This window comes from Homalodisca vitripennis, chromosome 2 (genome assembly GCF_021130785.1).
Source record: "Homalodisca vitripennis isolate AUS2020 chromosome 2, UT_GWSS_2.1, whole genome shotgun sequence".
Taxonomy (NCBI): domain Eukaryota; kingdom Metazoa; phylum Arthropoda; class Insecta; order Hemiptera; family Cicadellidae; genus Homalodisca; species Homalodisca vitripennis.
The window spans coordinates 234,397,501-234,425,000 of NC_060208.1; the positions used below are offsets into that span (position 1 = coordinate 234,397,501).

At 32.5% G+C, this 27,500-nt stretch overlaps 1 protein-coding gene across 1 annotated transcript in view; it reads right to left on the minus strand.

The window, feature by feature from the left end:
* LOC124356031 (roundabout homolog 2-like) overlaps positions 1 to 25,022 on the minus strand; it is a 164,441-nt gene extending 139,419 nt beyond the window's left edge. The window contains exons 1-4 of the mRNA XM_046807175.1: positions 24,702 to 25,022; positions 16,206 to 16,337; positions 14,860 to 14,956; positions 10,791 to 10,909 (exon numbers count right to left, since the gene is read on the minus strand). Coding sequence (XP_046663131.1) covers positions 10,791 to 10,909; positions 14,860 to 14,956; positions 16,206 to 16,337; positions 24,702 to 25,022 — 669 coding nt within the window. The remainder of the gene's footprint in view (positions 1 to 10,790; positions 10,910 to 14,859; positions 14,957 to 16,205; positions 16,338 to 24,701) is intronic.
* Between the last annotated feature and the right edge of the window lie 2,478 nt (positions 25,023 to 27,500).

Sequence of the window (27,500 nt, forward strand, 5' to 3'; positions counted from 1 at the left end):
GAAGACATGGAGGATTACCACATTTTGAATCCACTGATCATTATGTTAATTAACCTCAGTATGCGTCTACAGCAGGATATGGAAGACATGGAGGATTACCACATTTTGAATCCACTGATCATTATGTTAATTAACCTCAGTATGCGTCTACAGCAGGATATGGAAGACATGGAGGATTACCACATTTTGAATCCACTGATCATTATGTTAATTAACCTCAGTATGCGTCTACAGCAGGATATGGAAGACATGGAGGATTACCACATTTTGAATCTACTGATCATTGTGTTAATTAACCTCAGTATGCGTCTACAGCAGGATATGGAAGACATGGAGGACTACCAAATTTTGACTCTACTGATAATCATGTCACTCGATTCCGTTATGACTTTCACGCCGGCATTATCCCTCGTAGAGTACAACCACGGTAAACATTACTGGTGAATATATATTTTGACCTGGATCAGATAATCCATTATACTAGCACAGTATAAATACATTTTTGCCTAACTAAAGTTATAGTTTTCCAAGTCAGGGAGAAAACTGATTTTGCTATTGGCCATTTTGGACAGACTTAGTTTATTAGTTATCTGATACAATGAATATTCTTATTGGAAATACATGATAACATTGATCGATTTATTTATTTGACCACAACCCCACGCGTTAACGTGGTGTAGAATATAGTAAATTGTATTTTTTCTTAATAATATAACTCTTTAGAATTCATTATACTTTGCTTGTTTTTATTATTTCGCAATATCATTTTTGACTACTAACATTTTAGAAAGCAAAATGTCTTGAAATATTTTTATGGATTCAAACACAATTTAAATGTTCTATTATATGCTGTAAAATGAAAGTCACAATTAATTGTCATATAGTTTTAATTTTAGTTTTGGCATAATTATAATGATTGGACAGTTGTGTGTTTGTTTATAGAAAATATCTTTTCCAATAATAAGAGCTCTTCTTTCAACAATTAAATTTGTTTTCACCATCTTTAATTTTTTTAACGTTACCATGTTAGTTACAGTATAGTTTAGTTGTAGTATTAGCTAATAATAAGTACCAAATAAGTATTGGACGTAATTGATTCTGAAAAGTAAGTGAGGAATAGGGTCAGTAATTACACATGCCTAGGACAATTTATTAGTAAGATACAATCAAAGAAAGGTTTCTACATGGCGGGCACCCTATTTAAATATATTTCCCATCCCTACAATTTTACAGTAGAGACCGGATATAAATGTTTATTAAAACCTATGGGCAAAGTTCCCAGATCGTCAATGTTCAAAGTTCCTAAAAGGCAGGTTATATTTCATTTATAAATCAACGTAATAAAGTACAGTTTTAGAATTTTCAGAAGATCCTACAGGATTTATTTTTGGATCCTACAAGGTCGAAATAAAGGCAGTAGAACGTTTTGAGAAGTATACAATAACACAGTGGCAAACTGAGTAAACACAATAAGTAACATATTTATAACTGGCTAAAATTAAACTAAATATTAAGATAGTTCTTACACATGCTATGGATCACTAAGTTAGAGCGTATTAATCGATAAAATATTGGAAGAAGTTGGCTATTTCTATTTACGAAAATTTTCATCTCATTATTATTATAACGTTTCATGGACTAGGAATTAGGCGCTTTTAAAAAAACCTTAAGCATTTTCATAAAACATTTAGGAAGTGCGACACTTGGTTAGGATATGATACATTCCTCCAATTTTACCTAAGCGTGACAAGAATGGGTTTCGCATTGCCTACACGAGGACGACCAGTGTTACAACCAAAACGCTATAAATAACGCTATAATCCAACAACAACCGGTGAATGTGCCAGCCGGTCTGCTAGTTAGGTGCAGTTTTATTTGTCAGAGAATGTTGATGTTTGTCGTTTATGAGCGGTGTTTAGCTTTCCTCGCGTTTTTATAAGCTGAGTTTGTTAGAGTGACGATCAATTTAACTCTTTTTAGTGGTGAATATAGTTCAAGTACGGCAAGAGTGGCGAAAGGCTCATAACTAATCAGATATTTGGCTTGATCTAAACAGTAATAAATTTACACTTCTTTTATTGTTACACTCCTAGTTTGTTCACAGTTAAAATATGTCGTATATGGAAGTTGCCATTCTTTGTAGAAGCAATAATAAACTATTAACACTTTATGAAGCATGGTCATAAAATATGCATGCTATGGACTTGGCCTTTGGCAGACAAAATCATGAATCTTAATAGATCTATGTTTACCATTTTAAAAATAGATAGTGGAGGTAAAGTTTCACAAGAAACTTTAACGCTCTAAGTTGAACTCGTCGGAAAGTTACCCTGATCACGGTCATGAATCAGATTCGGTTAATCAGGCTATTAATAAATAAATATTGTGTTGCCTGAAAAAACGATACTAAATAATGAAGGTTGCAAATACCTTTGGACTGTCATTTAAGTTGCTTGGTTTATACCACGTCGATGCATTGTTAACACAATATAATTTTCTACATATTTCAGACTCACTGTGGAAACAAAAATTTGATTGTGTTAACGATGTATCGACTCCACATGAATAGGGAAAAATAGATTTTATGTCATTTAAAAATTATGTCTCGTTTCGTATAAGAAATAAGAACCTTCTTAATAAAATCTGAAGAATTTTGAAATTAAAATGGATCATTAAAATATAAAATTATGAACATGCAAAGATTCACACATAAAATTTAAGTTTAATGATCTTACAATAGGTTTTCTGATATTCAAAAGCATTAAAACTGCAACCTTTAAATGGGGAATCACAAAACATGTTTATTTTGTACTTTAGTGTGGTCTGCGTTTTCTAAATTTCATATAACACTCATGGTCCAACGTGGCCTCCAAGTAATTTGGCTATTATTTTTAAATAGTTTATTTTAATAAACACTGCTTGTAGCTTTAATCTTCATGTCAGAGTAAACTCCCCTCTAAAAGAGGAATTATATGTCCACGAAGTTTAACGGGGATGAATGTACGAAAGTTGTCCGTCCTTATTTGGCGGGTATTTATGTGTTACACAGTTTGAAATAATAGGAAAAGTTTTAAAGAGGCAAATATTGAAGGACCGTCTAATACAAATGAGTTTAATTAAGTTCCTTTCCCTATTAAGTTCCGTAACTGACATTAACGGCAATCGTGAGACTCTGGCCTCCTTGGCGTTTAGCTGTTCAACTGTTGAGCTTTATTGTTGAAATGAATTATCCCAGTTACTACTGGTGCTTTACCGAAGATTAACTTACGTTATAACATCTACAATATTTCAACAACAAAACATTAGTTTAAATCAGTGAACTTGAATTCTTTCAAGAAATACAATGGGTGCACAAAGTTCAAAAATTTGTTTATAGTTACTCTATTATTGATAGCAGGTCTATGAAACAGATGAAAATTAAAGAAAACTACTTATACAGTTTTGTTTCCAATAGATGACTTGCTCGTTGTTATCTAGCAGCTTGGCTTACGATTAAAAAAATCATCATTGAACCTTTGAAGTGAGTTTTTTGGTTAGTTTAATTCTGTGATTTCAGTGCAATGTTGTATCAGTGTAAAATCCCTCTGGCAGCATTCATCTATGGAATATCAAGTTTAAGGAAACAGGCAGCTTATTGGACTAAAAGTGAACAGGTAGGATAGAAACAGGAGAGAACCCCGTCGAGAATATTCAAAACAATTGCCTAAGAAGTTCAAAAACGTTCTTAAATTATTCTACGTTTACAGTTCACAGTTTACAGTTTAAGTTTTGAAGTGAAAACTTTAATTATTCTAAACTAAAGTATGGCACCCTGTGACGCCTGGTGACAAATTAAAAAGCCATGTCTTTGTTGTCGTGATTCTGTATGAAAATGGACTGTACCAAAATTTTATAAGCCACATTGATATTAGTGTTGAAACTACCTTTCACTTATCTGAAATTTTGAATCGTTACAAAGTTCATATATTGAACACGTAAAGAGATGAATCAGATTTACGAATGAATCAGTTACCCAAGAAACCCTGATAAAAGTATAGGAGGAGATCACAGTTTACTTGGACGTCTGCAGGGAGATTCTTGATGGTAATGTCTAGAGTGTAAACAAGGATTAAAGTATTTTAAATCCCATGTTGATATCCTTTCTGTGCTGTATATACTGTTGTGAATAAATTTATTTAAATGTAACATGACTTTTGTAGGCACACTGCTTTATGTTCACTAACATAACTAGATACTTCCTTTGCTGCATTCGTATGACATGTAGCTTGAGGTCATAACAAGACGAGAAGAAAAACCCATGGAACTCAGAAATAATGCAACTTATAAAAGGGAAAATGGTGAAAGATATCAGGTTAAAATTAAGTAGATTGTAGTTACGTGTTAGGCTAGTTATGAACCTGAGGAAGAGATCAGATCTCAGATATCGAAACGTAGTGTTACTGATTTTTGTTTCACTAAACGATGGCAAATGTCTGGAATATTTCTTAAAAATTCTTACAAAGAAATGTTAACGAATTATTCTGGTGATTTACTAATATAAAACTTGAAATATATCCCGACCCATAGACTCTTGTGGAAATAATGTTTATGCTGTTAATTTATTGTCTCCTTCGTAGAACGCAATTAAAATCCCTCTAGTAAACTAGAGATATAAAATGCATTATACATGTCTTTATTATTCATGATTTCAAATTAAAATCATTATCCACGTTCTTATTGGACTGACAGAGAAATGGATTTATAGTTTAGAAATTACACCGCTAACAAGAAGTAACACTTTTCATTAGTACAAGTGGCAACTGTGGTTCAGTATAAACATCTTTGATTTTATTGTCTCATTAGCTGAAGAAAGTACCAGAAGTAGACACGTTTTCTAATGAAGGAAATCCTTTGCAGGTAAAGCTATAATAAATCTGAAGTACAAGAATGCCGCAGGACACGTGCCATGAAAATAACAGTGATATCCGCCCGGAAGGAAGTAGGCCCGGGGCTTACCGGGAATAAACTGTTATTGCTATGTTATGACACAAGCAAGGCTTTACAGCTTAAATGCAGTGGTCCTTACACTACTGCCTGGCTTTGCGGGCTGCTCGGACCATGTAATGGTTTACCTTGGAGAGACGCCATTGTACAAGAGAAAACTTGAGAGATGTTATGTACAGGATTATTTTATTCTGTACATCAACTCTGCCAGTTTTACATGTAGTAGGCAGAGGAAGAAATGGTGCTGAAAAGTTAACCTTTATCGAATTGTTTTAGAAAACTTATGACTATATTATTGAGAATAGTAGTAAGCACTAAAACATCAATACATTTTTTAAATTTCAATTTGGTTATGATTAATTTATGGCCCTAATAATAATCGATTACAAATAATATTACATCCTCATGAAAAATCTTGTAAGCTTCACTAAGGTTACATGCGAAATTGTTATAGCTAAATTCATTCCTGAATTGTCCTAAGGGCATACATACAGACAGACAGACAATAAAGGAATGAAGTATTTACGTTGCCCAAGGTTGGGAAAGAGAAATTCTGACAGCCTACTGAGAGCCAAGTCCCATAGATGAATACGCACCATCATAGAACACATTTTTGGCTGTGCAGAAATGAAGTTTCTTGCGAAATTTAAAGACTATGTATTGAAGATTTTAAAGCTTTTGTCTATATATTTCACGGATATTTAGGCTGAATGCTTTACTATGTTACTTATTGAAATGTATAATGATTGTTCTCAGTTTTTTTATTTATGTATTAATTTCTTCTGAGTAAATGATTACACCCAAATGACATTTTAAAATAAAAATAGTAACAAATACGGCCTATCAGAATGTAATTTGGGCTATAGACTTGAAATTACGATGCACCCTCAGCGATGCCTGTAAGACGACACGTGGTGTGGCCCACGCCTTGTTTAAAAATTAAAAATATCGTCGTCCGAGTAAATTATTTCTGTGTGTTTATTTAGGACAGACTAAAATAGAAACTAATGAAAAATATATAAAAGTGGAAAAACAGCCACGTCTTACTTAGCTAAACAGTTGCGTAGTTACTACCGTTATTGAACGACTACTGTAAGTAACATAAACTGGAGAAATCCTGTTTAAAGATTTTAAACGGAGATGTTAATTATTCAGCGCGAATGCGTAATGATTTATTTGCACAATAAAACGTAACTGTTACTGTTTAGCAGCTCGAAGTGTCGCACAATTGCTGCTTACGTCGTAACGGATCTTATTAATTTCGGAAGGGGAGGGGAAATGTACTTAATTAAACTTGCCCAAACTGAGAAGTCCTTGTGAACAAGTTCAGATATTTAGTTTAATGTTTCAGGCTGTATTTGATATTTGTGAAATAAAACATCGCCAATCTTTAAATGGGTTAATCTGTACGGATCGGTTTGTCCGGATCCGGAGCGAGCTTTAAACAAGATAATCGGCTCGGGTCGGACGGGCCATGTCATTGTATAGACACAATGGAGCCGATAAACGGGTTTGGCTGAACACTGCAGGATATTGCAGTTAGCCAGTGCAGTCGGCTTGGCTACTGCAACTGTTCTTATTTCACTTTCTGATTCGAGTAAGGTTCAATGGCCTCATGAGCGATGCCAATTTATAAATAAATTTGGATATCCCAGTAAGAAAATAATTCTTAACAATGTTATATACTGAGTAATGTTTTTATACCCTGCCTAGTACTCAATTTATTATAGTTTTTATAAAAGCTTGATCAATAATAACACTCGAGGGAGGAAATACCCATGTTGGGCTTCTCTTTTTGTCCTTTAAAATTATAATTTCAGAATTATAATTTTTTATCAAAAGATTATACATACAAACAATACTACTTACAAAACCGAACCAAACGCAAATGACATAATTTGATGGAACTAATAGCAATGAAGATACAAGAATAAGTCAAAGTTCGGTTCCAGGTATTTTAAAAATTAAATTTATATTAAATAATAATTTTCTACAAAAGCTTATTACATAAAAACATGTATATCATTACAAGAACATCAATGCATAAAAAAATAGCATTTTTGGCTTGGTCCTTGGAACTTCATTAAAATGTTATTAATTTAATGAAAGCTCAAACTAACTTCAAGTCTGTTTGAACAGTATAAATTATCGTTTAAATTATATTATTAAAATCTGTAATAAAATTATACTTAGTCGATATATTTCTTAACAGCTTTGAAACATTGAGTTTGAAACGTGCAGCATTCACAAGATTAAGCCAAACCGAACAACTTTGGAATAAGAAATTCTGTAATATTCAATTAAATTAAAATCTTATTCAGATTTATTATAGTTTGTAGTAAATAAAATTGTTGATTATCTTTCCCAGGCGTCACATAATATAATTTAATTGGTCAATATCAAGTAATTAAAAATTACCTTGAGTCTTACTCTTAAGAACAATGTTACACCATAAACACTTTATCCTTTATTAACAACCATAAAATTATGGGATATGTCTTATTTTAAACGTATGATTATTACGCTGCCAATTATTTTTAACTTTTTATGTCAGCAGCGCTTTTTAAAAATATTCAATATAAGTTGTATAAAAATGATTAAGCATTTTTTTTGCACAGCTAACAATAGAATCTAAACACGTGAAAGGATTTTTATGCGAATAAATTATATCTTAAAAAACGAGACATATATGACCACAATTATATCCAAAAAGTGTTTCAAGTAAAACATTGCTCTTATGAGGTTAAATCATGATGTCTCAATTTTTATTTTATTTCTTGGATACATCTTTATTTTAATTGTCACCTGATATGACACCCCTTAAATTATTAGGAGTATATGTTTAAATTACCTATTATAATCCTTAGGATTTTCCAACTTTTAAAATTCAGTATTTAATTATCCAGTGGATTGTTTAACTCGTAAAACAAAGGAAAAACAATTAATACACAATTTTACTTAATGAAAATAAAACGTTTATATTACTAAACAAATATATGTATATATTGTGCAAATCGCTTTGTAATCGAGTTATAAGACACATAATTATATCAGAGAAGTTCTGAATGTATAACCAATGACGCTGAAGCTCCGAGAACATCGTAACAATACATCATTGCAAGAAACTATATTCTGTATTCAGCAGAGTTCCTGTATGCATACACAGGAGTCAATACAACATCGCGTGGGGAAATAGAAACTAATACAGTATGCTCACTACGTTCTCTCAGTCCTAGCGAACTATGCATATGTCTAATAAATAATTGTGAACTGTTGCTACTCTAGGTTTGTGAATTTAATTTTTATTTATTGTTCTTTTTCCGGAACATGATCATCGCACAATTCCAATGTATTACTAACAATAAATTAACTCAGAACACTATTTATTGTTACATTGTAAGTGTTTTTAAGATTCAGTATTTAAAATCATACAGGACATATTCATATTTTAAAACTAAACAGTTTTATTAATTATTACGAAGTGACAAGCATAGAATATTGTTTGAAAATAAACGCTTCTTTAACAATCTAAAATAAATGCAATGGACAATTATTTCCACTTGCTTAAAACGGTACATAAATATGAAGAAATCGCGGATTGTGAAAAAGCGCGTACACATATTTATGAAATAGTTAAAAAAAACAGTCCACTAAAACTTGGAGAAGTGAAAAGGTATTTAAGCACGAGAACTCATTCTTTTGTCTGAAGAACGGATTGTGTATGCACGTGGGTAATAGTAAATTAATTGAGCCAAAATTGAATTTTCTACTATATCATAGTGTGGTTATATTAATGAATATTGTAAATATGGCTTGAAGAAATACTAAATATGTGACCCTGAATTGGTAAAGAGACCTTATCTTGAAAGAGGAAATTTGGCCGGATAAAGGTTTATATTGATTTTTGTACAAACAGAGTTTGTCCACGTAACGTTACTATGGTAGGAAGGGTTGATTAATTTTGAACGTTGAATTTTGTTCCATTTTACCTTTATTAATTTCAGCGACTGTTATCTGACGCTATCAGATTTGACACATGAAATCTGGGTTCAGGTTCGTCTGAAGAGATCCAAAGTCGGCAACGAAGAAACTCAAAACGAACCTCTACATCGTTTTGATGGACAACTATAAATAGGTGAAGTGGAAGTCTCATTGTCTCATCAGGTGCTCAATTGATGAGATTCCACCAGATTCCAGGAGTCAAGTCTGAGACAGTGTCAGATGCCAGACGTGCAATAAAAGGAAGGTGAATTAGAACTCAACTCAACATTCAGATAGATTTTGTAGATGTTTGCAACCCCTATCTTGTAATACGTCATTTGAGAGGTCTATTCAATAGAATATTTCCGTGATATACGATGCAGTACAATGACACTACTTTGGTTTGTATTATCCTATACAATTTGTGACTACAATCGATTATCAACATAAAAAAGTATTTATTTTGAATAAATGTTGAACATTGATTAGAAAGAAATCAGAATAACTTTTAAACAAAAACATAGAGTGGCAAACTAATTAATTTTAAGCCTGCAGAAATGATGTTTTTACCAAAATGTAAGCCTTTTCAGGCTCCGTTTTATGTAACATCTGATTAAGAACAGCTCTCATAGTTTTTCGGAGTGTCAAAGTGTGATAACGTTACTGATACAAGAGGGGGCGAGGCTGGACAGCTTGGCAACGCTGACACAGTTATATATAGTGTCAATTTCACTGATAAGACGCTGTTGAATGGATGTTGTAAGGTTTAGACTGAAGTCTTGCCTCACTGAGACTTCAATAAAAGTGAAGGGTTAAATCATTCTTTGACCGGTCAGTATTAGTATGTATTATTCTGAAAACATAGTATTTTGTTACGTTTAGTAAGATCCTTTCAATGGTTAACGGCCTATCGTATAAGAAAGGAATAGAGTGACCTATCATTATGAAAAGTGAATCTATGGTGACTAGAATATAGTATGGGAGCCAAGAATTGTTTGCGAATTAATCAATATGACAAGAACAAACTCACACGCACAAATTGTATACTCTGTCTACAACATTTTGGTTACAAATAAAGAAAGAAACTAAAAATTGTATTAAAACAATATTATTCCAATTTATGCTTAGATTGAAAAAAAAAAAACTTCTTCAAGGTGTGAAAAGTTTCATTTCAAAATACGAAGTGGATTTCATGCATAGTATTTTATATTTTGGTACAATTTTGGTGTTCAAAAATTTAATTCACCTGTGAATATTTTTTATCTGGAATCAATTTGAACATAGCATGGATACGTGAGATGTTTGTACCCAGCACATAACCACAACAAAATAGGTTTAACACATTTAAAATTAAAAAACTTTCAGAATGCCTGAGGGGAAAAATAAATACCCAAACACTACAACAAAAAACTACGTAATTAATGCAGAGTTTATTGTTAAAACGTTACGCTCGGAACAGTACGTGATGTGACAGATAAGCCTAAGAAGTTACTTTGGAAGAAGCCCGAGACCAAAAACTCAATAAGGGATCCTTGCAGGGGTGATTGGGCTCTTTGTGGGTATAACAGGATCAACTTCCGCCCGCTCGTCACGAACCTCTTTTAGGGGAACAAACCAGAACTAATTTCCTGTGAACCAGTCTTACCGATGTTATTGCTGCCGTCTGCCAATAAGCAATAATGAGAGTTTTGTGTGAACTCATTCCTGTAGTTTGCCAGAGACGTATTACAAGTGACTGCATCGTTAATGTGTTTATAACTAACCTTGTAAGGGCCCAGGTGGTTGACGACACAAGTGACTGCATCGTTAATGTGTTTATAACTAACCTTGTAAGGGCCCAGGTGGTTGACGACACAAGTGAATGTGACCTCTCGACCTTGTGTCACTGTCAGATTCTCCAGCGGCGCCAGAAACTCTGGCTCCACCTCCTTCGGTGGTATCTGACCTGCAACCAATAAGATCTGATTAGTCAATAAGTATCAATAAGATAATATGTCTAAGTCGAGAATAACACCTAACAGACTTTCCTGATGTAATTTCCAATGAATACGAATGAACTATGGACATATGACTCTGGACAAAGACAGAATATCTTCATAATTCTTTGCCCCTTGAACCCTAATAAATGGATATTTATTTACAAACATAGATACAAGCTAAGAAAAAAAGTATATTTTATGCTTTCAGTGACTCTTAAAACATTGAGTGGAGCCGCATGGATCAAGCTGCATATAATTAAAATAAGGTAATGAAAACTAAATATCAATAATTAGAAAAACGTTTAAGATTCTAAAAACACATGAAACGAATTTTTTTAATACTTTTGTGGTGTCACACATCAAAAAGTGAATAAAAAGATTGTTTTATCAAGCGAGTCAGTAAATCTTTTTAGAATTATATTTTAGCTTCAGAGCACCCTTCTTAAAAGTCATGCTAACAATGTTTGGGAGCATAGCCATTTGTTAAGGATGCTCTTTCTCTCATCATCATTTTTAAGTTAGTTTTTGCGTTTGTTTACTGATAAAATTCATGTAATAAGATTAACGGACTATATAGCTTGCAATATTCAGAATCTTGAAATGGCAAATACTTTATTCTTACCTATCCATAATTATTGTTTTCTTATCGCTATTATAAACTTATTAAGCCCTTCATAATGTGTGTAGCTTGAACTATGCTATGAAGTTTACATCACATACTGTAACATGATAAGGAGAACAGTGGTTGCAGAAAATGAAGCTTTGGAGGTATAAAACCTCAATGAAACAAGTGATTCAATATATACTAAATCTTAAAAATATTAAATATTCAGCAATTTAGAATCCCTTGTAATTTTACATATTATAAAAGAATGTGCTTATATTACTATACTTACATTTGCCTAAAGTAAACATATACCATACTGTCTTAGTATATATATTTAATGAATGGTTTATAATTTCGAGTGGTTAGCTAAATATAATTTAAATGTATTTTATTTGATTATTAAATAATTAATACAATTGTAAAATTAAGAAATATAAACCACTTATAACATATGTACGTTTCAAATTCAGAGATTTCACGTTAGGTACTAAGTTAAGGTAAATGAAATTAAAAGAAATTGAACTAAATTGACGCGAGCCATAACTTACCTTGGTGGGTCAATTTTGAATTTAATTTATGTGTAATTAATTAATTGTTTAAAAGTTTATTAAATAAAATTCTTTTGTTAAGACATGTTTGTAATGTAAAGTTACATTAAGATTAGTTTTGGTAGTTTTGTTAATTTTAAAATGTTCTAACTTGTCATTAGGTGACTTTTCTTGGAATGTGTAATCAATATTGATGTTATTCTTGAATTTGATGATGTCTTCAATACCCTTATATGTTTACATAAATTTAATTTTGAAGTTTTATTTGAGATATTGGCCTGTTAGTAAAGTTATAAACCGTATTTGAACAACTTATAATACTTGCAGCTTTCTTAGTTTAACTTTTATTAATTTTGAAGTTCAAACTTATCAACAGGATAGACACCAAGACGCCTATATACATCCTTGATATTTTTCATCCTTGCTGACTTACAGAGATAATCATCGTTAAACATTTTATCTCCCTCCTTGATAATAGATTCCAGTCTGCATGCATCTGTTTGGAAAACTTAGAGCCTCAAGAATAAAAATAAAAAAATCCCTATCCATATTCTGCAGCAAGATGGTTCTACACATTTACTTGAAAGGGCAGTCAGAACTCAAGGGCTACCAGGAATCAAAATAACTTTACTCAATATCAATGTAGGAAATTCGGAAATAATTGTGACCTATAAACGTATACCGTACCGGAAATCCTTATTCGCTCGTAGATGAAATTAGACTAGGCATCGTGGTAGTAGGCCTACATAGCCACGATATCAATGTACAATATTTTGAAAGTAGTTGTGACCTATAAACCTATATTGGAAATCTTTATTCACTCATCGATGAGATAAGCCTGAGCATTGTGGGAGCAAATCACCACAATAGATCCATCGCTAAGACCTTCTGCCGGATATAGTGAATCGGAAATGCCCCGTATCAATGCTTCATTTTATTTAAAGTAGAGTCTATTTAAATTAGTCAAGCCTGCAAGTTTTCGGAAAATGCCGCTGTAAACTATTTTATGTTCGATGAATGAAGAAAACATTCACATGAAAAGTATTAATATAAAAAATGTAAACATTCCGAGGAAGAGTACGTGGATCTGGTAAATGCATTCGGACAGATTCGGATATTCTATATCTTCTATGGTTCCCCACGGGGTCAGTATTCCTATCCGGAAGGGTCGCGTCGCGAATATTCCAACTTGACAAATATATCATTAGAAAATATAGGATTAAAAAAATAATATCTAGTTATATCATGAATAGTCTTCATATGTTGAAGCTGAATAGCTTTGTAGAAGATTGTATGTGGGCATGTCATATTATCTAACTTAATATATAACTTAAGAATAGTAAGATTACTGCATTTTCTGTTGATGGCACGATTGGCATGATACTTATTGGTTGACATCTCTATTACTTCTCAGTTAAGTAAAACTGCAGTCTGTCTCACTGCACGTACCAGGAAGCTGTGATATAGCGATGAATATCTCACTGTCATCTAATATCTAGGCGACGATATATTATGCCCTAGCCCCTCTCAAATATATAGTGGAAGAAATACTCATCTTCGAATTTCATCAGAATCTTAAGGACCGGCTGTTGAGAAGCAACCTTGGTATTTACCCCATACCAACAAATATTTAACTAAAATCACTTTCGCACCGTTCTTTTCGGTTATAAAATTAAGTTTATGTCTTATTTTAAAGATTATAAGTTCCTTAACGCCTTTTCACGCTTATTTGCATGTGAATACTTTTTCAGTATCCAAACGATAGAAGTACAAAAATCTTTGGGACTTTTCTGAAAAAAAACTCAACAAAAATGTTTTTAAAATATATAAAAAAGCGTTTGGAGCGCATTTGTTATGTATTTAATTTTACAACAAAAAAGGGGGTATAAAACATGTAGCTTTAACATTACTGAAAACCAGAGATGGACGCCAGTACTATCGGATCATAGGAGGAAACTTACCAATTGGCATAATTTTACCAGATGGATGATTGCTCTTGTAATTCATATAATATTTTAATAACAAAATATTGCAATTAGGCGGTGTGTCTCTGTAAGAGAGGGGTATACTGTGTAGTACCTCCGCTAATACCAGTACTTTTTGATTCGTGTAATTGAACATAAAATATAATTAAGTGTAATGAAAACGGACTTATTAAAATATACAATAAGCTGTAAAATACGAGATTCTTGATTTTTTATCTAATAAATAAGAAAATGAATTAAAAATGTATATATTTTATGTACATATAAGTAAGTAAGCTTTTATTTACAAATATACAAGTGGTAAAACTAAAAAATAGTAAAGTTGTTACCAAATTGGTAAAATTTTATTCGACAAGTTTCTTTGATTAAAAATTACATAAAACACTGAAAAGTTCATTAATTTGTACTTAAAGTATTTCCTAAAAATTGAAATTTTGTAACTTAATTAAAAATAAATATTTTACAACAAATATTTATCGTAAAAATCGTAAAAGGATCTATAATTTTTAAGCATGGCTAAATCCGTAACAACAACGGAGGTATGAACTGGATAAACGTGTATAACATTTTTGCCTAAAATTTTAAAAGATAATTCTTTATTTTCTACATGTATTTAAAATTTAAATTACAGCTCTGCTCATTTGATTTCAATATACTTATTGTTATTGTTGATTGTGAATTGTTGTAGCAAATAAAACAATTTTAGTGTTAGACATAACAGCTATAAGTTAAGCCGCCTACGAGTATTGACAGATTGTTGCAGCCGACAAATTGACCGGTATCCAACAGGTGGTGAAGCCAGATGAGAGTCAGGGATTGCCGCCCACCCTGTTGAGCACACTTAGTATTCCAGCCCCCAGATCGACCCCACACCTGCTCAGTAAATTGGCGTTTGTTACTAACTTTGTCTCTCACCTCGTGCTTAACCTTCGATTCCACATTCATGCCGTGCTAAGGCGGCGATATTGTAGGGCCTTATCCTTACATATGGCAAATAGACAGCGATACTTACTTTTTCTTCACACAATGCATACTAAAGAGTCCCTACTTACTTGATTCCAAATTTTGCGTACCTACGTACCTTAGACAATATTTGCATCAGTCTTCAGAGTTCACTAATTTATAAAATTTATTGAGTGGAAACTCATCAAGTAAATTATTGTTTTCGAAGTTTCTGGTCGCTTTAATTTACCATAATGTTAAAGAAATTAGTTAAAATATATAAAAAAGCGTCTGGAGCGCATTCGTTATGTATTTAATTTTACAACAAAAAAGGAGGTATAAAACATGTAGCTTTAACATTTACTGAAAACCAGAGATGGACGCCAGTACTATCGGATCATAGGAGGAAACTTACCAATTGGCATCATTTTACCAGATGGACGATTGCTCTTGTAATTCATATAATATTTTATTAAAAATATAATGCAATTAGGCGGTGTGTTTCTGTAAGAGAGGGATATACTGTGCAGTACCTCCGCTAATACCAGTACATTTTGATTCGTGTAATTGAACAAAAAATATAATTAAGTATAATGAAAACGGACTTATTAAAATATGCAATAAGCTGTAAAATACGAGATTCTTGATTTTTTATCTAATAAATAAGAAAATGAATTTAAAATGTATATATTTTATGTACATATAAGTAAGTAAGCTTTTATTTACAAATATACAAGTGGTAAAACTAAAAAATAGTAAAGTTGTTACCAAATTGGTAAAATTTTATTCGAACAGTTTTCTTTGATTAAAAATTACATAATAAAAAACTGAAAAATTCATTTGTACTTAAAGTATTTCCTAAAAATTGCAAATTTGTAACTTAATTAAAAATAAATATTTAACAACAAATATTTATCGTAAAAATCGTAAAAGGACCTATAATTTTTAAGCATGGCTAAATCCGTAACAACAACGGAGGTATGAACTAGATAAACGTGTATAACATTTTTGCCTAAAATTTTAAAAGATAATTCTTTATTTTCTACATGTATTTAAAATTTAAATTACAGCTCTGCTCATTTGATTTCAATATACTTATTGTTATTGTTGATTGCGAATTGTTGTAGCAAATAAAACAATTTTAGTGTTAGACATAACAGCTATAAGTTAAGCCGCTTACGAGTATTGACAGATTGTTGTAGCCGACAAATTGACCGGTATCCAACAGGTGGTGAAGCCAGATGAGAGTCAGGGATTGCCGCCCACCCTGTTGAGCACACTTAGTATTCCAGCCCCCAGATCGACCCCACACCTGCTCAGTAAATTGGCGTTTGTTACTAACTTTGTCTCTCACCTCGTGCTTAACCTTCGATTCCACATTCATGCCGTGCTAAGGCGGCGATATTGTAGGGCCTTATCCTTACATATGGCAAATAGACAGCGATACTTACTTTTTCTTCACACAATGCATACTAAAGAGTCCCTACTTACTTGATTCCAAATTTTGCGTACCTACGTACCTTGGACAATATTTGCATCAGTCTTCAGAGTTCACTAATTTATAACATTTATTGAGTGGAAACTCATCAAGTAAATTATTGTTTTCGAAGTTTCTGGTCGCTTTAATTTACCATAATATTAAAGAAATCAGTTAAACTTTTAGTCATTAATAATGCCATTTAGTTTACTGGCAATACATAAGAACAACGAATGGAGAATATGTGTTAAAATATACCGACGGAAAGAAAATGTATCTCAAAATTCTCTTTTTAGACAGGTTTCCGTATCTCAAAATTATCATTATTACTATGTCTGAGCTGCGAATTTAATCAATATAAAAATACGAACTACTTATGTCTTTGGACGCTTTCCCCATTCATATTGCTATTTCACCAAATCAAACCAATATCTTTCAGATTGTTAAAGATTATTTATATCATCATAAACCTACAATGTAATGTTTTAATCAGCTAATTTTAGCTAAAACTAAAACAGATGAGTTCTGTTACTGCTGAGCAGTGCTGTTTTTTTAATTGAAAGTTGGTATAGTTTAGAAATCAGCTTTAAACGAATTATTTCCTTTATTTATTATTCAAATTTCTTAAAACTTTTATTTTTGGATGTGTAATTTAATTCTCTAAGCAAAAATGTTTTCTCATGTAGTTTTCATGATATTTACATTTAAATTGTAAAGCCACTATTTTGAAAATAAAGATTGTAAAAATTAAACTTGTTTCTTAACGTATTACAAAAGTATTTCTGTTATAAAAAAAACTGTTAAGTAAAAAAACGGAATGGTAGCTCTTCGAGTAACTATTGAGTTAAAAACATTGTAATATGATATTTAAGTTTCAATTTGGTCAATGAATAATACATGAAAAGATTGGTAGTTCTGAAACATTCTATATACAAGGACGTAACCAGCGAGGGGATTCAAGGGGTTCGGACCCCCCCCCCCCAAATTTCAATTACCTTGTAGTAAACGATTATTATTATTTAAATAATTCAGTATTACTGAAATGTACTGCTGAAAGGTCGTTCTCAGCAAAGAAATAGGGTAAGAATTTTTGTGGGTAAGAACTAAGGAACAAAATGGGCCTTACTCTCTCTGTCCAATACTGGAAAATATCAGTTGTATGGATCCCCCAAAATCTTATCCTGGATACCTTCTTGTCTGTATAGATTAGCAACCTCTCATATTCTGGTACATTTATTTACAGCTTATTATGGATATAAAGTAAGAATATAAAACGTTATACAAGAAGTAACATTGGAGAAGAGGAAAACGGGCTTGGTAACGTAAATGAAATTACGGGAAACTTCGAAGTGCTATATCACGCTGTGGATGAATGGAATCAATGTAAATAAATAGAGTATGAATGAGTCTAGTGGAGACCTAGCATCAAACATTCGTGCTCCTGGTCTCACAAAATTTTGAAATCGATACTTTAATGCCATCGATCGTAAATTTTTTTTCTGATCCGGTTAATAGACTTTGTATATGGGTTTCAGAGCGGTAAGTTTTTATAACTCATGTCACAAGATCCTGATAGCTGAGCATTTCGTGTACTGGATCTGATACCTTTCGTTTAGCTGAAGATAAGTGTGTACGTTTGTAACGTTTTCAATATGAAATCTTTAGTCATAGTTATTTTCGAAACAGATCTAATAGGCCTCAATATCCTGGACTAATAATCTCAACAATATTGCATTTCCCGATCACTGACTCTAAAGTCTTAAATAGTTTGGGTCACCAATATTCAATATCTGCACAATTAGAAATCATAGGTAGATAAAAGATAGATACAACATGAAGTCCTTTATTACAGGAGACAATAACAACTATTGCATTGCTAACTGATAATTTAGACACGGACACGATAATAGTGTATTTCTCAAACTGACAATGATTGTACAATGATTGATTCGACTCAACCACTCGCAAATTTTCCTATCCCAGTCCTAGCTCCGGTGTCAGTGAGTAGCTAGTCTCTCAGTTATACGTAAAAAACTCGGCCACCCGTATTGATAAACAAGTTCTTAGTCGAGTTTTTATAGTTTTATGCGCGGGGAATGTTTTATATAATCTAGCAACATGTTAATGGAGTGAACACCCGTTTGTGGGGGAAAGAACATTTTCTTAAGTTTTCTCTGTCCCTAGTCCCATGTGGGGAGCGTCAGCAGTTAACAGGGTTTTGAAAGGCTCTTTGCACGACTGTCTGGGTTTTTATTTTGCTTTAATTCGAACAGCTTTTGTCTGAAGTTTTGTGTGTGTTTGTAAATGTTCTACAAACCATTATTCCGTAAAAGAGATGTGAATAAATGAGGCCATGTTATGCGTCATCAGCATCTGAATCGGGCAGTATTTAACTAACAATCACAAAGCGTTAATTGCTGATGATAGCTTTGCACATACAGTATTAATGTGATTACATTACATTTCAAATCTTGGTCCAGGTGTATTATTCAATAAGGAATTTCGTTGAATGAACCTCTTCAGCATGGAGGGCCACACTGTGAGTCTGTAGGGCGGAAAAATTCAAAACAGTTGATTTTGCGAAATTTGTTGTGAGTTGATGGAGATGAAATTTTGGACTCGATTTTTGAGATCGAAAAAAGATTTGAAGCTCTAAATTCGATTGCGGTTTTCAGCTGGACAAAGAGTCGTATCGTCAGCATCCTATAAGAATCGCCAGTGCAGTAGTGATGACCCTATATGGTTGAAATGGATAAAAAAGAGAACTGTACTGAGAACGGACCCCTGAGGGACTCCTTAACTCAGATTTATTAAATTAGAAAAGTGGATAGATTTTTGGACTTTTAGCGTTCTGTTGCTGAGAAATGAACTCATCCATCTGCAAGGAACTCCTCAAATGCCATGTGATTCCAGTTTGTCAAACAGTATATTATGGTCAACACAGTCGAATGCTTTTGATAAGTCAAGAAACACATTTTTATTGGAATTCCGACTATGGAAGACAGCTGTTCTCTATGTTTCTGATACCCTCTGTGTATGTTATTTTTTCACAAATCCCAGATTTTGTCTTCTCAAAACCACCAAATTGAAGTATAAAGACTTTTCGTCCACTCTGAGCTTTTAACATTTCCAAAGCAACAACAGATACGAAACTCAGACCCTCGGCCACCGTGGTTTCCCAATGCCTTGACTTGTAAACCTCAATCAATTAGAATACAAGACACTATTATATTAAGAACATCTACCCGACACAGGTTTTGACAGCATATGTAAATCATTAAAATGTTCATGTAATTCTGAACTTTCTAATTTAATGTGGAGCAGTTCGAGCTGTGCCGCCTGAACATGCGCTTCGGTCTCGATGTTTGCAGTTTAAGAGCGGGTTATCTGAAAGTTTGCCGCCTGAAAGTTTCTATCGACGACGCTGGTTGTTCTCGATAAGTTTACGGAACAAAGAAATCATTGTAGTCAGTGTCTTGAAACTTTTAAAACATTTCTTTTTAATCCTAACATACCGCTGGTGTATTGAGTTTAATTTATTGTTCAATCAACTGAGATTGGATTCAAGTAAAGTTTTAATCCGGAACACAAAAAGAATTACACCAATTTTTGGAACTGTTGTTTTCTAACAATTGTAACTAAAGAATTATGCCCGATTTAATAATTTACAATAAAATTAATTTGATAAGTTCATTGAAACTTTACCAACTAAGAGATGATAAAAGTTAATAAATAATTGATTTAATAAATACCTTAATCTCTGAATATTTATTCAATTAATACAACCAGTATTAAGAAGATTTGTAAAACTGAATGTTTAAAACTCAAAATTTTTAAATTGCATTTTGAAGCTCAGAAAGCCTGATGTGATATAATAATAAGAATTCAAACTATCCCTTCTATCTAACGAAAGAAAACTATTGCAAAGAAAATTTGTTATTCGAGGATACATTTTCTGTATTCAAAAAATTGTTTCGGTTAGTACAACATAAACAATGACATTTAAACGTATTTATAATTTCAAGAAGCAAACATAACAAATTATAAAACAGTTGTGGAGCACCTGGTCCTAGACATTAAAATGTTACTCTGCAAACAACGCGCCAAAGAAAGTTTTATAGTTATTGAATATTGTAAAAATTTGCTTAAATGACTTCGTTTGTACTTGATTAAATATTTTCCAAAACTGGCTGAGGTTTAATTGAATAGTCTACTTTTTAAATACCTGTCTCATACTATGTCAGTATGAAGAATTAGAAACAATTGGATCTTTGAACTAAATAATACTACCATATCCCATCAGAAAATACCAAATTTACAATTTCTGGACAATAAATATGGATACACAATACAAATCAAATACAAACGCATTTGCAAATACAGTAACGCGTTCGGTATCCGCGGAACAACGGTGTTACGTGATCGGTATTCCACACAGCTGCGGTTCCCTATATAATGTATATCGGTATTTATGTCTTGTTCTGTTCCTAATACAGGAACTTATCTTCTTTTTGTTCGTAGGCATTATTCAGACTGGGGATCTTTTGGAGCAAATTACGCGCGCGGGTATTTTGCAATACGTAAAGTTCTCAAAACTAATCAGTGCCTATATAGCACAATGTTAAAATGACAGAAGTTTATAGAAAAATTATTGATTCTTTGTAATTTAAACCCAAAATTAAGACTAAAGTTCAGAAACACTTAAAGTTCTGATGTTACTAAAATACAATTTGAACGAAAAAACCCACTGAAAACAATATTTTACGTTTTAATTGAAATAAACTGATACGTAAGCTGCAAATAAAACGACAATTTATTAATAATAAACGGATTAATGTAGTTAAAACTATTTCAATCGAAATACCACAATTCGAGTTTTTATCGAGCTTAACGCCACAATTATCCAAGAAACTTGAAAAAAATTCATAAACATTTATTTTTAATTTTTCTCTTTTGTTTTTTGAGCATTATTAGCCAGGCGTACCAACTGAGGGAAATTTCATATCTGTTGCCAACCATACAAAACTTTTCCTTGTTTAGATGAACCGGGAAAGTTTGGTTAAGTGTATGGTGCTCCAGCTGGTTGCAAAGTTTGTAGTTGTCATTGTTAATGCATTTTCCCGGAACTTTCACTGGAAGGGCTTCGAGAGTTCCTGCAAAGGGATCTAAAGCAGTAAATTGAATCATTTTAAAATATTCACCATTTTATATTCCATTCTATTAAATAATATGTTTCATTCAGTCATTATATAGCCTTTTGAAAATCTAAAAAATTAAGGAAGTTGCAAAATAATCATAGGTTTTTATTGATAATGTTAAATAAACACTGATGATTGAGTTATTTTGAATTTCAATAAATGCCTATAATTTAATATTTAATCATTTATATTTTAGGAAGTCTTATATTAAAGTTAAGATTAAAAATCATTAGAAATATGTTCTAACAATTTCAAATTAAAATAAAATTTAAAAATTTGTTGTTTTTGAATTGTACATTCAGAACAATAAAACAGACGATACATTTTGTTTTGTATTATTTTTAAATTTAGTTTTAATTGCCTTAATTTAGTAATTACTTTACAATTTACAATAGTCTGGTCTATTAGAGAGTGTAACGTTAATGTTGAGATGATGTGGTTTTACTCGTAGCTATAGCATAAGCTGTTTCAATATTCGAATGATAAAATAGTAGGCTAAAGCAGTTTAAATATTATAAATGGCAAAACTGTTTCGAGTTTAAGAAGAAATACGCTGAGGTTTCCTTTCCTACACCTTTGCATGAATATTTTTGGACATTTTAAACAATTGTAATATTCATTATTAAATATAACCAAATTAAGCCATAAAAGTCTGATTTTTTCTGTAAATTAGAAAGCTAATATTATGAGGTTCCATTGATTCTTTCGATTCTCATGACAATTTAGAAACTTCTTCAAAGAATGCTCAATAAATATTTTGTACAGTGTTCTCTTTAAATATTATAGCAATTGACATGTCGTAGGCTAATTTAACTAATATAAATATTATAAATATAAAAAGCGATAGTTCTGATTCTATAAATCCTGTTTCTTTATACTGTAGTATACAATATAATTTAATTGTTTGGATTTATTTGTTCTAAAAATGTGTTTTCTTGTATACAATAGACCTACTCAATGAGCTCTTTAAATTGGCTAGATAGACGTAGAAGATGACGTATAATCTAGTGAATTGAATAATTTTAAAATATTCACCATTTTATATTCCATTCTATTAAATAATATGTTAAATACTTTGTAAAGTATATTAAATAATATTCAATTCCAAAGAGCAATGGTCAACGTATTATACTTACCCCTTTAGATTGCAATGACGTCCCGTTCGTCTCCGCGCTGCCCTTATCGGCGTTTCATAATGTGAATCGCGTCTGCCACCCTTTTCTCTCCTTAAATTATATATGATTCAACTCACACAAGGTGTATACTAGTTCCCCTTGATCTTCTTTGAATTTTTTTGAGTCGACTTTTGCAACCAGGACATATGTGGAATACCGTATAAATGGATATTTCCTACCCTTTGAAGACGTAGGACTATGAGTGTGAAAAGTATTGTACTCTACTCTTATCTGTACATGTTTTCTTAGAGAGGATGATACATGTCAGCCGTGGTGGAGTCCGTTAGCACCGAATTCGCCAGGGCCGAATGATAAAATTGTCCGTTAACACCGTAAATGATACGTTCCTTTAGCTCCGTAGTTGGCGAACTATCTCAATATTCGGTACTGGTGGACTTGTATAGAGATTTGTATAACCTGACATCCAAATTAATTTAATTGAAAATTCTGAATTTAGTGAGTGGCATCATTCCTTTATTCGATCCTTTTCAATAGGATATTCACTCCCTCTTCATAATCACATTTGTTCTTACATTTATAAAAGATCAGTAGTTTTTTAATTCATTCATTGTTCTCCCAGTTCCGTGAAGCTAAAGCGTTAATTAAAATGAACATCCCTAACATAGTATCTCTTTGTTTAGTGTTAATAAGGTTAATCGAGATAATATAATTACTGACATAATTTATATATTTTAATTAATCAGATATAAGCAAATCTTTCTTAAAGTGTTGATTTGAATGACTGTCACTAAAAACTTAAACTTATTAAAATGAAAAATCGTTGGAAATGATTTACACAATTACGTCTAAAGAAATCAAATTAAAATAAAAATTGATAATTTTAGCTTTGTAAGCGAAATACTAAAAAGTGACAGAAATTTGAAAGTAGTAAATAAACTACAATAACAACGAAATATTAGTGTTTGAATGTTGATTGAACATAAAATCAGTATAATTGAGATTACTGCATTTCTTACATTACCTTTGTACATATCCAGTGTGTGCTATTACTTATAGCAAAATAATACCTATCAAGTAAGTAAGTAAGTATTTTAATTTACTTTATAAGTAATTTAAATACTGGTCAGGAAGCAAACATTATTGAAACCGTGTTTATGTTTATGTTAATCAATAGTATTAAATTTAATTCGTTTCTTAGTAAGCGCATGCGGAGTTGAGTTGGTAAATAAGTTGAAACTGCACGTTTTTTGAATTTATTGTAAGCGTAATCAGCTGTAATCAGCAACAGTCACGTGATCGACGAGTAATTTAACCGCGAGATCTCGCAGTTCCGAGCGTGACATGAACTAATACTCCACAGATGGACTCTGTAAATATGAAATTGAATTGAATTATGATGGAAGTTGATGTATTCAAGTTTAACTATAGGTTTTGACCTGAACTGAACTGAACCGTGGAAGACGGGTTGGTTACCCTCAGAGCAGCTTCTGAAACAATGTCCCAATAACTACTGGAGAGCAGAAGCATTAGTGTATCACAGCATACACTTTAGTACTGGGGGAGAATGGTGCTGAAGTGTAGTTAATGGAGTCAAGTGTATAACAAGTAGATAAACAATGAAGAAGATGTACGTGGTCGACGGAGTTTGAGGATGAACGACAAGTCTAAATGTGCGAAGCGTCTAGGGAGAGTCGTCTTAGGTTGTGCAGTGCAGCAGGGCCCTCAGAGGAGGCCTAGACTCTGACGTGATCCCACTCCGAGGAATCAGCCGAGTCAAAGAGGTGCCGAGCTTGCGCCTTGTCTTGATTTAGTCGCCGAACGTAGAGATGTCAAGGGAGCGCAACATGTCAGTGTTCCGAACAAACCAAGGGGTCTATATAGAAATCGAACCCGTCTTGGAATGATTCGATCGGTTTCCTGGGGGAGCGGCCAACTAGTTGTACCATACAAGGATGGATGGCCGTATGATCGAGGTGTAAAGGAGCAGCTTGGTGTAGGTGGTAAGCGGTGAAGAGCGGCGAAGAAGTGGAGCCAGAGACATGAAAGCAAACCGGCCAGTCTGGATCCTTCGGGTTGCAGCGACCTTTGTTGAGAGCCGCCTGGTCATCACCATCCCGAGATACCTTGTCGACGTAAATATATTTTGAGTGACACGTTACTAAGAGTGAATACCGAAATACAGCCATTTTGTTATTATCTTTAAGTCAACGGAGTTTTGCAGATCATTTAGGAGGACGATGAAAATGTATAGGAAAATATGAAGTAATACTGAAATAGGGGGCTAAAAATGAAGAAATACTTTTTTATCGGCGAAGAGGTTTATTTGCAACTACACTTCTCAGGAAAGAACTTTAAGCACACTAAAGACGTACGAAGAGGCAGGCACAAGTCATGAATAGTAATTAGGTAGTATTACCGGACAATACGGCAGTCAGTTGAATACGCTCAGATTTCAGTTGGCACTACCGGAGTGGAACTAACGTACAGTACAACTTTCACACTAAAGACGTACGAAGAGGCAGACACAAGTCATGAATAGTAGGTAGTATTACCGGACAATACGGCAGTCAGTTGAATACGCTAAGATTTCAGTTGGCACTACCGGAGTGGAACTAACGTACAGTACAAATTTCACACTAAAGACGTACGAAGAGGCAGACACAAGTCATGAATAGTAAGTAGTATTACCGGACAATACGGCAGTCAGTTGAATACGCTCAGATTTCAGTTGGCACTACCGGAGTGGAACTAACGTACAGTACAACTTTGACAGAGTACAGCTCTCTATTCATGCTGCTGTGCTGTATATGTACAGAGTGTCCCAAACTCCCTACCTTCATAGGGGGTTATTTCATAATAACTTTTATACTTATATCATATTTTGGAAAATAAATCATACAAAACAAAAATATTTTTTAGATATAGAAGATATCTTTTCCTACGGGAATAAGTGATAGCCTTATTATTAAGTATGTAATGGCGTGAGAATCTTTCGAATAGACTTGATCCACCTTAGGGTGGGCATGTTGGCTAGTGAAGGTAACGTATGGAAATGTATTACTGTTATTTTATATATACATATTGGTTTTTTTCAAACAGCTTACAATCTACAAATGATATGAGCTTCGGAGTTGTTTGTTAATAATCAAGAATGATTATTGTAACAATTTCAATCGAATTTCAACAATAACAATTAGGGTTACAAATGATATTTAGGGCTATATTTATCCTTACAAGTACTTAATTAGTACAACTTGGAATGAAATTAGATATAAGTTTTTTTATGACCAGCAAATTGTATTTGATTTGGTGATGGACTTGGAGTTTTCCTTTTCAGTTAAAAGTAGAATTTTAGATATATGTTGAAAAAAAAAAACCAAAAACCCTTTTCTACATTTATAACAGCTATAGGTCGCATGTAGAGGTGTATCAACGATAATGTTCCAGATATTATTTAATTATGAAGTTTTTACTAATTTACTAAATGATGTACGTTAAATATATAGAGTGGTATTTCATAAGTGATCTATATTTTTACAAAAAACCATTACACTTTTCCAATATACATTACATTTTAATATAACCCGGCAATCTATCACTATAGCTATAAAACAGTTCAAAAATCAATTAATGCAAAAAATATTAGAAAATATATAAAATTATCTATAATGCTTCAACGCTTGCCTTTAGGCATGGCGTTTACTTACTTTTCAAACCAGGCTAATATATTAGGCAAGGAGGAATTGCCCCCCCCCCTGTCATTTTTGAATGTTTCAGACTGCACGCATCAGTTTATTGGCAGCGTAATCAGCTGTTATCAGTGGCAGTCACGTGATTGATGACCCACTCAATCACGGGCCGCGATACCGATGTGACACTATCTTATATTTCATTGACGGAATCTGTAAATATTAAATTATTGGAAATATTCTGAATGATTAGCATTCATTTATAATATTTATTGAGTTAATCTACATTATTAGTTAGTGAACTTTTTGGTGGATTCTAATTTTATACGATCATATCGACAAACTTATTTATACTGTATAATAGCAGGTACGCTCAGATCAGTGTGTTGCCCTTGTGAAGAAAACTTTTACATTTCTCACTACTTCATATAAGTTATGAGCATAGCTTGATGGTTAAACTAAGTTAATAACTGTAGGTTATCACTTTGAAATAATATTGAAGGAGCAAAAAACGAGTGTAAAAGTAAGTTTATAACCTTGATACAATCAAAAACTTTTATAAGTTTCGATTCAATTCGAAAAAAAAAATTTAAAAATAGACGAAGGGAAATATTATCATAATTAAATAACTGAATACATGAAGTACAATTACGATTTCCTATGTTTTATTGTACTGATGAAATTATTAATAATTTCAAAAAAATTTAAAATACATTCAAATTAAAATTACGTATTCTCGCATAAATTACTAATCAATCATTTTTGGAGAAAGGAGACGTAAATAGTTATTTTCGTTTGTTTATTTTGTAAAATCGTGTTATCATAACAAAAATAACCTTTTATCTTCTTCTGTCTTTCTTATGGTACAAAACCTGATCACCCATACGTAACATACGTTTATGATTCTGGCTTTCACATTGAAATGTTCTGTGATAAACCTATTTTAACAATTATTTTAAATGTTTTCTAATAATG